The sequence below is a fragment of the Electrophorus electricus genome, chromosome 10, assembly GCF_013358815.1.
Source record: "Electrophorus electricus isolate fEleEle1 chromosome 10, fEleEle1.pri, whole genome shotgun sequence".
Classification (NCBI taxonomy): domain Eukaryota; kingdom Metazoa; phylum Chordata; class Actinopteri; order Gymnotiformes; family Gymnotidae; genus Electrophorus; species Electrophorus electricus.
The window spans coordinates 13,237,225-13,252,462 of NC_049544.1; the positions used below are offsets into that span (position 1 = coordinate 13,237,225).

The 15,238-nt window shown below is 43.6% G+C and overlaps 1 protein-coding gene across 1 annotated transcript in view; it reads left to right on the plus strand.

Moving 5' to 3' along the window:
- Positions 1 to 648: 648 nt before the first annotated feature.
- Positions 649 to 15,238, plus strand: part of si:dkey-22o22.2 (neural-cadherin) — a 99,942-nt gene continuing 85,352 nt past the window's right edge. Inside the window, 1 exon segment of the mRNA XM_027003010.2 lies at positions 649 to 1,771. Within this exon segment, the coding sequence (XP_026858811.2) occupies positions 829 to 1,771 (943 nt within the window). The 5' untranslated portion in view covers positions 649 to 828.

Genomic DNA, 15,238 nt, shown 5'->3' on the forward strand with positions numbered 1-15,238 from the left:
AAATAGCTTGCTTGAGGTTTTTATGTTGCTGTATAATGTTTGCAAAGTTACTGTTGTACCTTTTTTTGAGGTATCTAGCTTCCTCAGTATGTTCATGCCCACCTACAGTAGACTCGGGATAATTTAACCAGAAGTTTGCAGCTAGACATTTATTTATGCATCGTACCTTTAGAATTAGTTATTTATTTTCTGGTTTATAGAATGTCCATTCTTTGCCTATTTTAACCGCGGCATCTTTGTAATTTTGTAGGACTCTAGTCCCTAGTTCTAATATCCAGCAACGTATAATTGACAATAACCTGAATGCAATTTTCTCTTCTGGATTCAAAGCCTCTTAGAGAACAGTAATTTGAAGTAATTTGAAACCCCCAGTAATTGAAGGTTTGTAATTTAAGGGGTAGGACGTGAGGGATTAATTCTAAAGTAGGTAGCCCAACGTTCACGTTGATCGCATGGCGTGTTTCAGCAGCAGCAGCCAATTCTCATTATGTAGGTGGAACAAAACGCTCAGTTCGTCCTATTGGTTGTTGAGATTGGCGGCGCGTTGTGGGCGGGGACGAAGGTACCACATGGAGTCTGAGCTGCTGTGTATCAGTGGATGCTGGAACTGGTGGGGTTGGATGATGCTGGTCGAGGAGCCGCAAACGACACGAGCATCTTGATTTTAACAGTTGGCTTGTCATTTTCTTTAGGAATGTTAGAAAACTTTTTGCCTTTGTAAAAAGTTGTTCCATTTTCTTTGGAGTATACAAATTACCCACGTTGTCTATGTAATATTCGTGCGCAAAGGAAGTTTTATTTGTATATGAAAGTGACTTAATCGGTGGAATGATGAAGGTACATCGACGAGACAAAAAACTTTTGCTCTCTGTCACTGCATTTTTTCTCATCGTTTACCTTTCATTTTCTTATGTGTCTACTAATCCTCCAGTTTATTATGGACAAGTTGAAGAAAACGCACCAGTCGGAACTATAGTGGCTGGGTTATTTTTGCCTTTTGCACCCGAATGCAGAGAGTCGAGCTATACGGGACTGAAAAGTGCTTTACAAGGGGAGGACGCATCAAATTTTTCACTTGTCTTTTCGGGGGAAAAGGGGCTCCTTTTGAAAACCACTAAAAGTTTTGACAGGGAGATTAAATCGACGTATTTGGTGAATGCCCTTCTATCAAGCTGCACAACTAATATAGTGACAATGAAAATTGAGGTGCTGGATAAAAACGACAACATACCCCTGTTCATCACTAAAAATGAAATGATAGAAATTGACGAATTAACACCAGTCGGTACCGAGCTGGTACGTCTTAGAGCAGAAGACAAGGACGCAGGAAGAAATGGCGCAATTATGTATTTTACATTTCCAAACAAAAACGTACACGTGGTTCCAAAAACGGGTCAGGTACTGCTTGTTCATTCTCTTAGCGCACCGAGAAACATAACTGTTCCAGTTTATGCCAAAGATCACGGAGACGTAGCCCTAGAAAGCGAACCGTTTCAGCTTCAAATTGTAGCTACAGCCACAGTTATTACGAACAGAAGGAGACCAAGAGCAGTATCGGAAGAACTGTACTATACTGTAACGCTTTCTGAAGATGTAAAAGTCGGCGACACGATCTTCACTGTTCCTGATCAAAAGTTCGAAAAGAAGTGGTTCGAGGTGATATCTGAGGAAGATCCGCCCGTCCAAATAGAACGTGAAACAGGTCGTGTCTACTTAGCACACAGCCTGACATCCTCCACGCAGGTGATGGTTAAAATCCAGAACATTAGAGGTAAGGCTGACTTGTCCCTTGTGCCTTTCTAAAAGCGAATACTTTATGATAGAAGTGAAGTCTATGACAATAGAAATACTACAGTTTCACGTTCTATTTTTCCTGAATTCTGTTGGATTTAGATAAGTTATCGTCATAATAAATGCGCAACAGAAATTACACGCTAGGTTAGTTGAGCATGTTCAAAATTGGATTTATCGGGATACTGGCTATACCAGGCACAGCGCAAATAACTACGTGAAGACTGTTCTCTTTTGCCCTCACGAATAGTACACGTCGGAAGTGTGTACAAGATAAATGGATTACATTTCTCTAGCGACCTTCCGTCATCTCTGTTGTACTTGCCAGTTTTTTCCCACGGGTTTAGGCAGATTTTAATTTGACTAGCTCATGTCAGAGGATGAAGAAGTTTGTATAGGATACAAAAACCCAACATAATGTTTAAACATTTACCCTCTGAATATAGTATGTATTTATTCATAGCCTTCCATGTCACATTATTGAATCGGAACTATTAATGTTGCCAGTATGGCACTTTATCACAAACTTGATGGTTTTGACATTCCCTTGTTAGCTCGGCTTGAGATTATCACAGGTCGTTAAACTGTAAACATCATTAAAGCACTTTCTTATTGCTTATTTACTCTTGGTTTATAACACCCAAAGTGTCAATTTATTGATGCCCATGACAAGTTTACAGGTTTTTTGCATAAAATGCCTGCACTAATCAGACTAGAGGAGATTATAATGTCTATTTGGAACATATTTGACTGAAACTGTTTTTCTTAGTAATGCATAGTTTGAGAAACACATGGCTGCCACATTGTGAAGAGAACATCAGTAGAATAGTGACTCTGACCACTCACTTAATGGGGATAGATTGTGACATGTTGGGTAAGCTGAAATAAGGTTACCGACATCACAGGGTCTAGCCAGAGTAAATATTATGATCATGGCTACTAATTAGCAATGTGAGTTTAGATTGAGTGGTTTCAGCCATGGCAGCCTTATTTTGTTAATCAAGGCCTTAAATGTGAACCTACATGCAGTGTTTGTTTGGAGTAATTAGCAGTATTTACCCATGTGGAAAACACCAGCTACGCATGCTTTATGTATCTGAAGTACATTGTCCAGGACAGGATATATTGTTTAAGTAGAGGATGTGAGTGTTTGTTATTTTATGCCAAGGCCCGTGCCTCATGATGTTACGGCATTCGCCTTAGGTTTTGATTTCAGTTACCTAGTGGTTGTTTGGAAATTCAGAAGGTAAAGGAGGATGATGTGTTTACTTGAGGAGTATAGGGAACCCTGGGGCTGCTGATTATGGCTAATCAGCAATTTCAACAGTTTCAGGTTCCTCCGTATTCATATTTAATAGACGGTCTAGCTTTAATAGACCTCCATTGCCATGTCTCTGGAATTCTTTTTCTAGCTGAAACTCTCCTGTGACAGTTTTGTTTTCTGGGCATAATTGGGTGTTGTCATATCTGTCAGCGTCTGCCCAGCGATAACACTCCACTGAACCTGATAGCACAGGGGACTGCTGTCAGCGCCATGGAGTGGACAACCTTTCTTAGCATGGTCACAGCACAAATGTGACTGTGTAATGCACACAGCCCAGCACGGCACGGGGCTCTGCTCCTCTGAAGTCTGTGGCTCCAGCTCGTGTTGCGTTTGCCAAGCTTAGTGCTTCTTTTCCCTTTTACATTTCGCCACCTCGTGTGGTCGTCTGAATAATGTGGTCAGTCAGCTTACACACAGCACCATAGTCTCCAAGGGCAGCGAGGTAGGAGTGTGTCCCATTGGCTGCATGTTTGCTCTGTCTTGTTTAGAATGGAGATGCTGTCAGCATGACCGTCTCCCTAAATGTGCGTGCTGAAAGCAATGGGCTTTTGGGAGATAATTATTCTGGAAACCATTGTCTGGCCTCATACTGTTTTTGAAAAGTCATGCTTTCTCCTTTTTAGATGAGGAGGCTAGATAAAGCAATCCCATCTGCATGAGCTTCCTTGGTTAGTATTCTCTTCTTACTCTTTGAAACTGCAATCAAAAATGCACAAGAAAAATATGAATACACCATTGTAGAAATTAAAGAAGTAAAAAATGTCTAGCATATAATGCAGAAATTATTCATTGCAGGGTGTATACATAAACAAGGATATGGATAATTGCTACATTATCAAGGGTAATATTAGAGCAGGTAAAGCAGCAAAAGATTATTTTTTCCCATGTCAGGGGCTCAGGCCAGGCATGTGCAAGTTCACCTGTATTACGGGTTCAGGCCAGAGCTATGCATGTTCACTCTCTGCAAGGCTGACACCAGTGTGGTTGACTTGCTCTAGTGTCAGATGCCATTTAATTAACAAGCTCCTCATAGAGGGGGGTGGAGGTGGAGGTGATGGTGTTAACAGTTTGTCCTGCTCCATTACACACAGTAGCATTAGCATGCAGTATTCCTGTTCAGGACTATGGGACAGCCTTATAATCCCTATGAAGACCGTCCCTGTGGTATGTCCGCTGGCTTGGTAAACACATATAGTGTCTTGTGTGCTGTGTGCATGGGCTCTTACTACCAGCATTTCGTTCTCCGGGTAGCACCGTGACCATGAAAGTTGGAAAAAACCTTGTAAGGTGCAACTCGATCAGCTCGGAATACGGAAACTGCTCAGCATGAAAGACTCACTTGGGTTGACATGGAGGGGAGGCTGGAGGGCGAGAAAAAATGTGTTGATGTGGGGGGGATGTTGCAGTAAGGAGTGACTGGGGAAATGGGGAAAAAAAAGAGCATCTGCCCCTCATTTCTGAGTGCCGCATAAACAGATATCTGCTCCCTGTGCTGAGTGAATCACTATTAGATTTGCATCTGACTGGAAATAATCCATATCTCCTGCATGCTGATAAGATATGTGCCATGAGTAATGGTTGCATGCAGTTTGCGAACCTTGCCAGTCTGCGCAGGCATTCTCTATCTGTCCTGCACTGAGTTATTGCACATTTTCAGCTTCTGTCACCTCTGTCATGTCAATAAGCTCGGAGAGCCCGGCGATGTAGTAGGAGGAGTTGGGATGGCAGGTCACAGCATGCGGGCAGCTTAGTGCCAGGGTGGATGTGCACAGGACTCACTTAAAGCTTCTTGTCAGAGTCTAGTGGCCTTTCTGTTGCTTAAGTTCCCAATTATCCATCAATCGTCTCTTGCTGTTGGTGGCATAATGCAGGCTCAGGGAGCAGAGCATAGATGTAATTAGGGCCACTTGCCCTCTCGCCTCCCACATGCTCTCAGTCATCCAGGAGCGTGGCCCACCCTCAGCCTGGCTGGCTCAAGCTAGGGATGTGCGCTTGGGTCTTAGAGAGGACCGTCAGCTTCCATTAAGCTCTGCGACGCACATGGTGAAGTGGGCACCCAGCAACAGCCGAAAATGAGTAGGGGCTGGTGGGTGGGGGGTTAAGATCTGGCTGTTCACTCACTCTCCACTGCTCAAGGCTACAGACATCTGTAATCTGAAGTGTGACAGTGATGATAAGTTTTAATAAAGCTCTGCTGTTTTCTTCACAGCATGTATTTAGGCAGCTTGGTTGTCAGTCAGGGTTACATTATATACATTTTGGTCAGGGTATTATGCAAAGATTACTGCACATTCCCGTTCTCAAACCAGCGTGTTTGATCTGAGCGATTTCTGCATGTTAGGAGGACTGAGTGTTTTTGCCCGTGCCGTGAGCAGGTGATTATACGGCTCACCCACTGAGCGCATGAGAAGCTACTCAGCCGTGTGGTCTTTCCTGGAGGATTACTTCCCAACATGGGTCATTAAAGCCACCAGAACCCATGCACATCACCATCCTTCCTGGAAGATATGATGATGCTGTTAATAGATAAACAGATAATCAATGAACTCAACCATATTCTGTCATCCTACTCTAATGATGAGACAAAATAGCAAAATATTCTTCTCTGCTTGAGCGCCCTTCAGTTTCACATTCAGACCACACGAGGAGCAGGAGTGCGCACAAACTCTGCAGACCACTGTTGTCTCGTCCATTTATTTAGCTCATACAATTAGTCCCTTTCCCATCTGCTGTGTTTTGCCTGAGGATCAGCCTGTGATCCTGCACTCACGCACCCTATAGACAGCCATTATAGAAATGTACACGAGAGATTTCAGCCTGCACTCAGCGATTCTGAAGATTAGAAGTGTGTGTGTGTGTGTGTGTTTGTGTGTGTGTGTTTGTGTATGTGTGTGTGTGTATCAAAAACAAAGAGATTTTAATAGTGCACGTGCATGCTTGCTGGTGTAAGGGAGGGTGTTCATGGGAGAGAAAGTGCTGGAGGATATATCATAGTGAAGAAGCCAAAGCTTTTTTGCTGGTAAATGAAGCCCTGGAGAGCTGTAGGGGTCTGGTTGAATCAGTGTTATTAGGAGGGATGCAGGGCAGGCGTGCTTAGAGGGAGGCTGTGTGCTGGTGCTGTGGACAGCAAGCAAAAACAGGTGTGTGTGTGTGTGTGTGTGTGTGTGTGTGTGTGTGTGTGTGTGTGTGTGTGTGTGTGTGTGTGTGTGTGTGTGTGTAGGTTATTATTGTAGGTTGTTATCACCATCAGTGAGGTGAGAGCTTTCAATCATGCCGGTATGTATGAAACTTGCTATCATTGGAGATGGGGACATTGCTCACTTTAAAAGCGAAAAGCAGCCTGGATGAGCTCCACACTGACTCCAAACATTCCCTTCTCTGATGAAGAAGTACTTTCTTTCGCAAGCGAGACATGCAATCCAGAGTACTGACAGAGTCACCCTGCTGTGTAACATCACCCATTCATCAGACAGTGAACATGCTTAATGATGGTAGTCCATCAAAAGGCATGTGCTGTCTCTCTTGTTCTCACCCACCCCTTCCCCCAAGTTTGGCTGTTTAGTTATGGCTCCTATTGTGAACCCACTGTCCCACTGTCACACTGTGCTCCTCTCTGCAAATGGAACTTCATGCCAATGCAGTGTCTGTCCTCTCCATTGAGTCATAATAGGTTATCGACAGGCGACACATAGTGGCCAGAAGCATTTTTAATGATAAAACAGGACAAGGTCATCAGCACTCTGTCCCACTCATTCTCTCTTGGCTGGTGTAGCTCTGCACCAAGCCTAGGTCACAGAGGGCCTTCAGTGCGCCCTAGCTTTCTGATGTTAATTAATAAATTGGTCACGCCAGCTAAGACTCAGTTTAATTCCTGAAGAAGAGCCCTGCTACTTTGTGTTTTTTCCCTCTCATATCGAAATCCTTCACTTCTGTGGTGAAGAAGATTGCAGCTTAAACTTTGTCGGTTTAAACACACAGATTCTAGATTTCAGCAGAAACCTCATTTATCTGAATTAGCAGTGGGCATTGTTAGGAGACTGCAGTCATATTAATGAGATTTTTTAAAAATGAAATGAATAACCCACATGGCTATCAGTGTGGCCAGCTCGAGACTGGGTGAATTCAGTTTCATTAGCTGATCAATACAAAGCGATTGTTCTCCACTGTATGGAAACTGCAGCTGCTGGAAAATGTTGTACATTGTTCATCATTGTGTAATAGTCCCTGGGAGTAGGAAGCATAGTGCTTTCCATTATGAGTCCACAGAATAAATCTGCTTTTTTTTCTTTCTTTTTTTAAAACAGTCACATTCTTGTCACCAAGTTGCATTTTCCTGCTCCACTGTGATCGGAAATGTGATTTGGGCCTGGATCTTTTTGCTCTCACTCTTTCAGATTGGCGGGCACCATGGTCAAGCCATTTGACAGTCAGGATCATGATGATAAAGATATTTTAGATTGGCCATCTTGACATGGTTTGTGCGATCAGCATGTTTTCTCCTTGTCTCACCAAAGCAGTGACTCATAGTAATTAGGTGAGCTATGCTGACATCTAGTATCTGTGGTGCCCCCACCCCCCACCCCTTTTGTGCTGGATGTTTGCAGGGTTCTGATTTTGGCATGCTCAGTATAGGAGCAGAAATAATCATTGTTAAATAGATACACACCTAATTGGACCATTAAATGTATTTGGACTGGAGCTCAGCATTGATTTAGATTGGAGGCCCTCTCTGTCTCTGTTTCTTTATCTCTCTCTCTTTGTCCTGGAGGAGATGGAAGCACATTAGTGAATGGGACTTGCACCCTATGAAGTCTTCTACAGTGATCCACGTACACAGCTTGTTGTGAAAGGGCACCTGTGTTTCTAAGCCACACCTGGAAGCACACTTGCACTGTGGCGTACTGTATTCTGTATCAGGGGCATGTGCTGTTGTTGCGGGAGGTGAGTGGAGAGGGGGGACATTGATTAAGAGTGAGTTAGACACAAGAGGGGAAAAATCAACATGTGTGGAAAGTTCCAGGGCTACAGACTGTGATGGGAAATCAATATTATTTTAGCGTGGCAGTGAGAATGCCTTCTGTGTTATTATTGATTTCATACGGGACCGCAATACAGACCTTGATGATCATTTGCATATTGCTTTGCAGTCCCTGCTTTTGAGATGCCAACTTCAAAGGGGATAAATAAGGGGCTCGTTTAAAGATTTAAAGCTGCTGAAATCAGTTAAGCAAATATGTAAATAGCTCTTTGGGTTATACATGACAGAAAATCAACAAATGCGTTGAGTTGGAGGCTGTCTCTGAGATATACTTGAAGAGAGCTCAACTAGCCTTAGAAAAATAAATACTTTGTCTTACTAGTGCTTTAGTTATACTCAGTAGATGCTGCACCCCAAGAAAAATGTGTTTGAGTGAATGTGAGGGAATGTCTCCAGTCACACTGGATTTCATTTAATTTCATACACTATGTGAGATATAGTGTATGGAGTCTAGTAACAAATTCAAGTAGACATTTTATCAAAGCTGAGACACAGTTTCACACTTCCACATAAAGCATGCCAAGTTTGCTTTCACACTGTTATATATCTGCTTATTTATTGATGGCAGTGTTCAGAACTTGATTACATTATTGCAGTCTATGCAGTGTTTTTTTATAGAGAAGATGAAATTTCACCACTGCAGAATGAAGAGGAAAAAATAGTCACTTTCTTTGGCTAATTAAACATACCCTGGAACATACATCAAAAGCACATTCAGTCAAGTGCTGCTAGTGAGTGAGTTCTCATTTCAAATCTCAATTAAAACAATGAAAGTTTGTCAGTTTGTTAAAATTAGGTCACCAAAAGAGCACAAATGATGTCAGACAAGAAATGCAAATGAGAAACAGCCACAGTGAAGGTTTTGCGGAATGTGCCATTGATGAAATAGACCCAGCACAGACATGTAGGCAGGTCCATTAAAGCTTTAGGAGGGGATCCAGGAGTGATTGGGCACGCTTGTCTTTCCCACACATATCTCTTGCAGACTTTCCGCACTCCAAGAATGAGAATCTGAAGTTGGCCTCAGCATGGGAGATACAGGTCCCAGTGATTTTCTTGACACACTCCTGTTAGACAAAAATGGAAAGCATTTAAACCACATTTAACCCTCTGTTTGCAAAACAAACAAACAATGGAACACAACACACACAATCTAATCCTACATGGCTTGATTGTGAAGGGACAGCTTTGGCGTGCATAGCTGTATGAGGGACTGGACAGTAAACATCACAGAGTAGTGCTGGATTTGGTGACTCCACATGGCTGCCCTTGTCTCTACTAGTTCAACTGGTCACTTGATATTGCCATTTTCTACTCTGAGAAAAGTGTACACTTTCCACTCAACAAGAAAACCATGTCAATGACACATGCCAGTAACGGTCCTGAGGAGAGAAAGCCAAGTAGGCCCACATTCGTCCTCTACTTCCTACACTGCTCATGCCACAGCGAAGGTCATCCACTCAGTCCTCCATGCGCTAATAAATCACAATTCATGGCTCGACACAGTAGATCACGTTCCTCCTCCTGAATGTGGGTCCTGCGTCTCCTGAAGAAAGATCAGATTATAAGTTTGCGTCTCTGTCTCCCTGGCGGCTCAGTTGTTTCTCCAATCATCTCTTTGCACTGGAATGTTAACGCCGGTGCCTTGTGTGTGTCAGGCCAGAGGAAGCTCGGCACAGGTAACGGCTGGCATGCGTGTGCCCAATCTCTGTCACGTCCTGCCGAGCCAGATAGCAGAGATGTGAGTGGAGCGATGAATGCAGCGCTGTGTTACTCCAAGCGAGACAAGATCAGTGTCACTCAGGGAGTGAAATCCAGGGAGCACATTTCCCAACTGGCCCTGAAACAATGCCCCGCTGCAGACAGGGACACCAGGCTGATTCTCCACAGGGCCTGAGCATGGCCACAGGCAGGGGGATCTCCTAAGAAAGAGGAACCCAAATAATCTGCACTTCCTTCGCACTTCACCATATTACTCTGCCTAGCTGGTTATTTTAGGCTCAAAATTTCTCTGTTTGATACCATTATTACATCATTTTACAGTTCGATTCCATGACAGAGCTAGTAATTAATTATTAACAGTTTTTATTTCATGAACTATTTATAATATTAACAACACATTTTACATTAATAAAATCCCTTGGCTTAAAGCAGATAATTTAGAACCATGTGCTGTCTGTCAATAGGCACGTAATTGCATAAACATTGGGTAGCACAGCACTCTGTTTTCAATTGAGCTAATGAGCTCCTTTTGTTTTTTAAAGAGTAAGTTCACCAGTGAACCACAGTGGACATTAAGGCCAGTCTAGCATGCATTTGATTTATGAAGGCACAGGATGTTTAGTTAAACATCAAAGACATCAAAGTGTGTGTGTGTGTGTGTGTGTGTGTGTGTGTGTGTGTGTGTGTGTGTGTGTGTGTGTGTGTGTGTGTGTGTGTGTGTGTGTGCGTGTGTGCGTGTGTGCATGTATGTTGGTAGAGTGAGTAAAATGAGTATAGGGAGAAATAATTAAAACTTGTTATTGTTAGATTTGCTCATCTTGGAAGTTGTGAAAAATTTGCATTAACTATAAGCACTTTTGTAGATGTATTGATTTTACAGGTTACAACACAAAACCCTCAGGCATTACTGGAATTATAGATTAACCTTCTGTACATTCTATTGCATCGGATGCCTTTAATGCGTTCACAGCTAAAGTATGTTTTAATTAAACCATCAGCCAACACACTCCATTCAAAATAAAGGGCTCCTTCATCAGAATGATCATATTAGCTTACATTCATTAGAACTGCTGCATGTTTATCCAAGCTACTATACGAAATGTTTCAAGCATCTCAGAAAAAGACCATTCTCCTAGAATACGTTGTTCTGGACCTTAAACACCTGTAATCATATTAGAAACGTTTCTGTACCAACGCTTTGTAAGCTGTCAGTTGGTGCGCTTTCATGCAGTGTCATAGAGATACTTTAGCTTGAGCATTGGCACTTGTGAATGAATGTGAGGTCTGCCAGGTCTCACTGTGCTGCACACACTACTCGCAACTTTCCAATTGTGATCTGAGGAGCCACGGAGGTGGCCTGTGCCCCTCCCCTCTGCTGCTGATAGGAACACTGCTGGTAGGGGGGTGGAAACAGGGGAGTGGGGCTTTGGAGTGGGGGGGGGGGGTGCTGGGGAATTTATGCCCCCTATCAAAGGCCTTTCATCTTCTGCTGCACACTGTAATAATTGAACGGCACAGTTGTCACCATTTGATAGCACTTTTGCATTAGACTAGTCCCTGTCATCAATAATGCAGAGCTCAAATAAGACAGCATTCATTACAAGGATCAGAGATTCTCCCCTTCAGTAGGCCTAGTCAATCAGTTTTTGGCCCTTATTTTTCATCAGGCACACACACAAAAGGCTCCTGGCACACTTTTCTCCTTGTATTTTATTTTTCATTTTACAATCTACCCAGACAGAACAGTGCATTAAATTGGTGGACTTACACAAGCAGGGCTGTTTCTCTTTTGCTTTGTGCCTGCTGACTGCAAGCCTATTAAAAGCACATCCCATGGTGAGCTGTGTAGCCTCTCTCCTCTGCCTGCGGCTGGCGGGAAGCTCTGGTCCAAATGCCTTCCAGCCCACGGCCTCGTGGGGCCTTGCGTGGGAGGGAGGAAGGGAGGGAGCCCGGATGTTGTCTGGATGCCCGCTGTCACTGTGCCTCCTGTGGCTGACTTGTGGCCGGCTGGCTTGGCAAGTGGGGCGCAGGGGGATCAGAGGATGAGTGGCTCACCCTCTCAGCTCCCACAGGGCAAATGGAAAACACATGGCCTGGTCCCTGCGGCCTCCGAGAGGCCCCCTCTCATCCCAGCTTGGCCCCTCTCTCCATGGCTTCCACACCCAGCCCTTAGTGCTTGAGCTTTGAAGAGAGGTTCAGCAAAATAGTGTGGAACTCAATGGGGAACCTGCCATGTTCTCTCTCTCCTCTGTGTCCCTGTCAGTCTATCTAACTATCTGTCTCTTTCTCACATCATGAATAATTAATAATAATTACTCACAAACAACATAACTTCCTCATTACCTTGAAAATAACAGATTATATAAACAGTCAATAAATTTTGTAGGGTAATGCATGTCTTCCTATCCAAAATAAGATTTACTTGTACCTGAATTAGTTTATGGTAGGGAGACTATATTACTGTTTTGTTGTTTTCAAATGTAAACCTGGAATCCTCATTAGTTTTAAATTTTAAATCTAAATTAAGTAAATGAAGCAAATGAAGAATCAAATGTTGATGCAAATTGACCACAATAGAATTTCTATTCCTACAGAGTCTTACAGCACAGAAAAGTTAACATTTTTTTCAGTTTATTTGCTTTCATGATTGTACAATTCTACAGATCTCAAAGAAAAATAATACCTGTGGCTGTTTGACTGCCTGCAAGACAGGTGCCTGACAGCTCTGTCTGCAGTCCTTGTGTGTGCATCTGCGTGTATTTATTAGCAAATTTGTACTGTGGATCATCCTGCTAAACTCCTGTGGGGTGTCACGTGGGGAAAGATTACTTCATTTCCCTCGAGACAAAGGAAGCAGGCCCTTTTGTAAGCGTGTGTTTCTTCCTCATCTCTGCGTGCGGTGTGGTATAGGGACGGGAGCCTCTCACGCTGTTTACCTTTCCGAGTCAGGCAGCGCGAGAGAGAGGAGCGAGGGTGTGTGCTGAAGTCCCTATGAAAAGCAGGAGCGTTTCTAACTCGTGCTCCCCAGGGCAAGGCGTTTCAGCCCGCACAGGCTTTGAGGAAGAACTGAAAGGTGGGAGCACAGCTCCCAGTGAAGGAGCCGAGGCTCCTCACCGCAGACGTGCGCTGTTAAACGTGCACATATTAGCCAGACTGAATCGAAGCTGTGTGCTTCAGTCATAAGCTACTGCAAGGTGCCATGCTTCACACCCCCAACACACCCACACACATGCACACATGAACACATGCACAAACACACACAAACCCTCACTCATGCTGCAGTGAAATGCGTCGTTTGAGTGTGACATGGTGCACATCTGTGTACCCCTGTGTGTCCGCAGCCCCCCTGCCCATGACACTGTTTACACAGACACAAACACACAAAAATGTACACAGGCCCTGAGAACATCAGATGGCATCCTATGTTTAAGAAGGATGGCTGCTGTGTGCCTTAATGGGAATGTGTAAATTGTTTTGTGGTTAGCACATTTTCTGGTGTTTTTCCCCCACCTTAGTTTTGAGATTGAAACAAAGCCAGCAAGTTTATTTCAAATTACATTTTAGAAAACCTTAATTCAAAAACTTTTTCATCATTGCAAGCACGTTTATTACACAGAAGACGTATATGCATTAATAGAGGCCTGACAGATAGGAATAACTGCTCTCATTTCTTTATTTTGAAAATAAATGTTTATATCAAATTATAATGGTTTAAACATTCAGACACCAGGATACACATGTATGCACATGTAAATATAATTTAGTGAATAGAATTCAGTGAATATAGAGGTTCAGCAGGGAACTGTGTGTTTTAAACCATGTTTCGCACTTCCCAGGTTCTCACATTTAATTATGGTATGGAAGTCAATTCTTGGGTTGAAATAGTGTCTGAATGGAGCATGAAATTGCTGCGGTAGATTTGGAGCTGTTATCTTGGGTAAGCTTTAGCTGAACACACATATTTGCGGTATGTAACAAGTCCAACCTTTGAAGTTGTGCTCCTAGCGAGCACGAGGGGCCTCTTTGATGTTCTCTGCCTAGTGTGTTTCTATTGGGACAAGCCTGACAGAGAGAGAGTGAGAGAGAGAGAGAGAGAGAGAGAGAGAGAGAGAGAGAGAGAGTGGAAGACAGGGAGAGAGAGACAGATGGAGAAAAACAGAGAGAGTGAGAGAGAGAGAACACATTAGATACCTCCAGGTTTGAGAGCTCTCTGATAAAAGAGACTATAGCTACTCAGTCTTCTTATGTTGTACATGACTCCTGTATTCACTTTAGGTCTGCCAAAATTGGAGGCCTCTGTGGTGGGTGAATGAGGGACAGACTGATGCAGAGTCAAACAGGGACACAGAAGGAGTCAAAGTCCAGGCTGAGAAGAAAGGAAATCCATGTTTTCCTTGTGAGTCCTCCTGAATGTGAAATTTCCAGTCCTCCGAGGTGCCCTCCCTCTACCTCTAACTATATTTAGTCACTCTGTTGGCCTGAAGGAGCAGCGTGCCCGTCTTCCGTCCTTCACTCCCTCAGTGCGCCCATCCACGGTTTCACAGGGCTTCTGGGCTTTCCTGACACTCTGGCATGAACCAAAGCTTCCCACGGTTGAACATTACATGCCTGTGCTCAGGAGCGCTGACAGTTTACTCCCTCCTGGACACGGGCGAATGAGGAAGGAGATGGATTTCTGTCTCTCCTTAGCACCACTTTTCAGTAGCTATTCTCTCCAGCTGACCATGGTAATGAAGGGCTGTCAGGTCGTTAGCTCACTGGTGAGGTTATTAAAGTAACCCAGAATGGAGATTTCGGAGAGCAGGAGCCAATCCGCAGTGGCCTTCACATATGAATGGCTGGAATAGGGTACTGAATGTTTCATCTGTTAACTCCCTAGTTTGAGGAGTGCATACTGGCAGTTGACTGTCAGGACTTGCATCACAGCTTAATGATCATGTTTGCATATGTGTGTGTGTGTGTGTGTGTGTGTGTGTGAGAGAGAGAGAGAGAGAGAGAGAGAGAGAGAGAGAGAGAGAGAGAGAGAGAGAGAGAGAGTGTTTGGTTGTATGTGGAAAGGTGCCGGAGATAGGGTTAACCCCAACCCAAAGTGAACTGAAAGGGTTCTGTTTCTTCTCAGCCTGGATTTTTAAAATGGCCAGTAGTTGTGATGTGCACTGTGCCCTTGTTTTTATTTCTTTGTTTCACCCAAGACTCCTGGTTCCCCACTAGAAAGGCTGAAGATTGTGTCTAGCACTTTGTCTGTGTGATTGTAACATCTTTTGCCTGTGTGTGTTTGGTGTGTGTGGTGTGTGTGTGAATTAAGCACACTCTACAGTTGTTTACATATGACTTTCTGTTGATCCTCTGAGTAAATGAAGTTG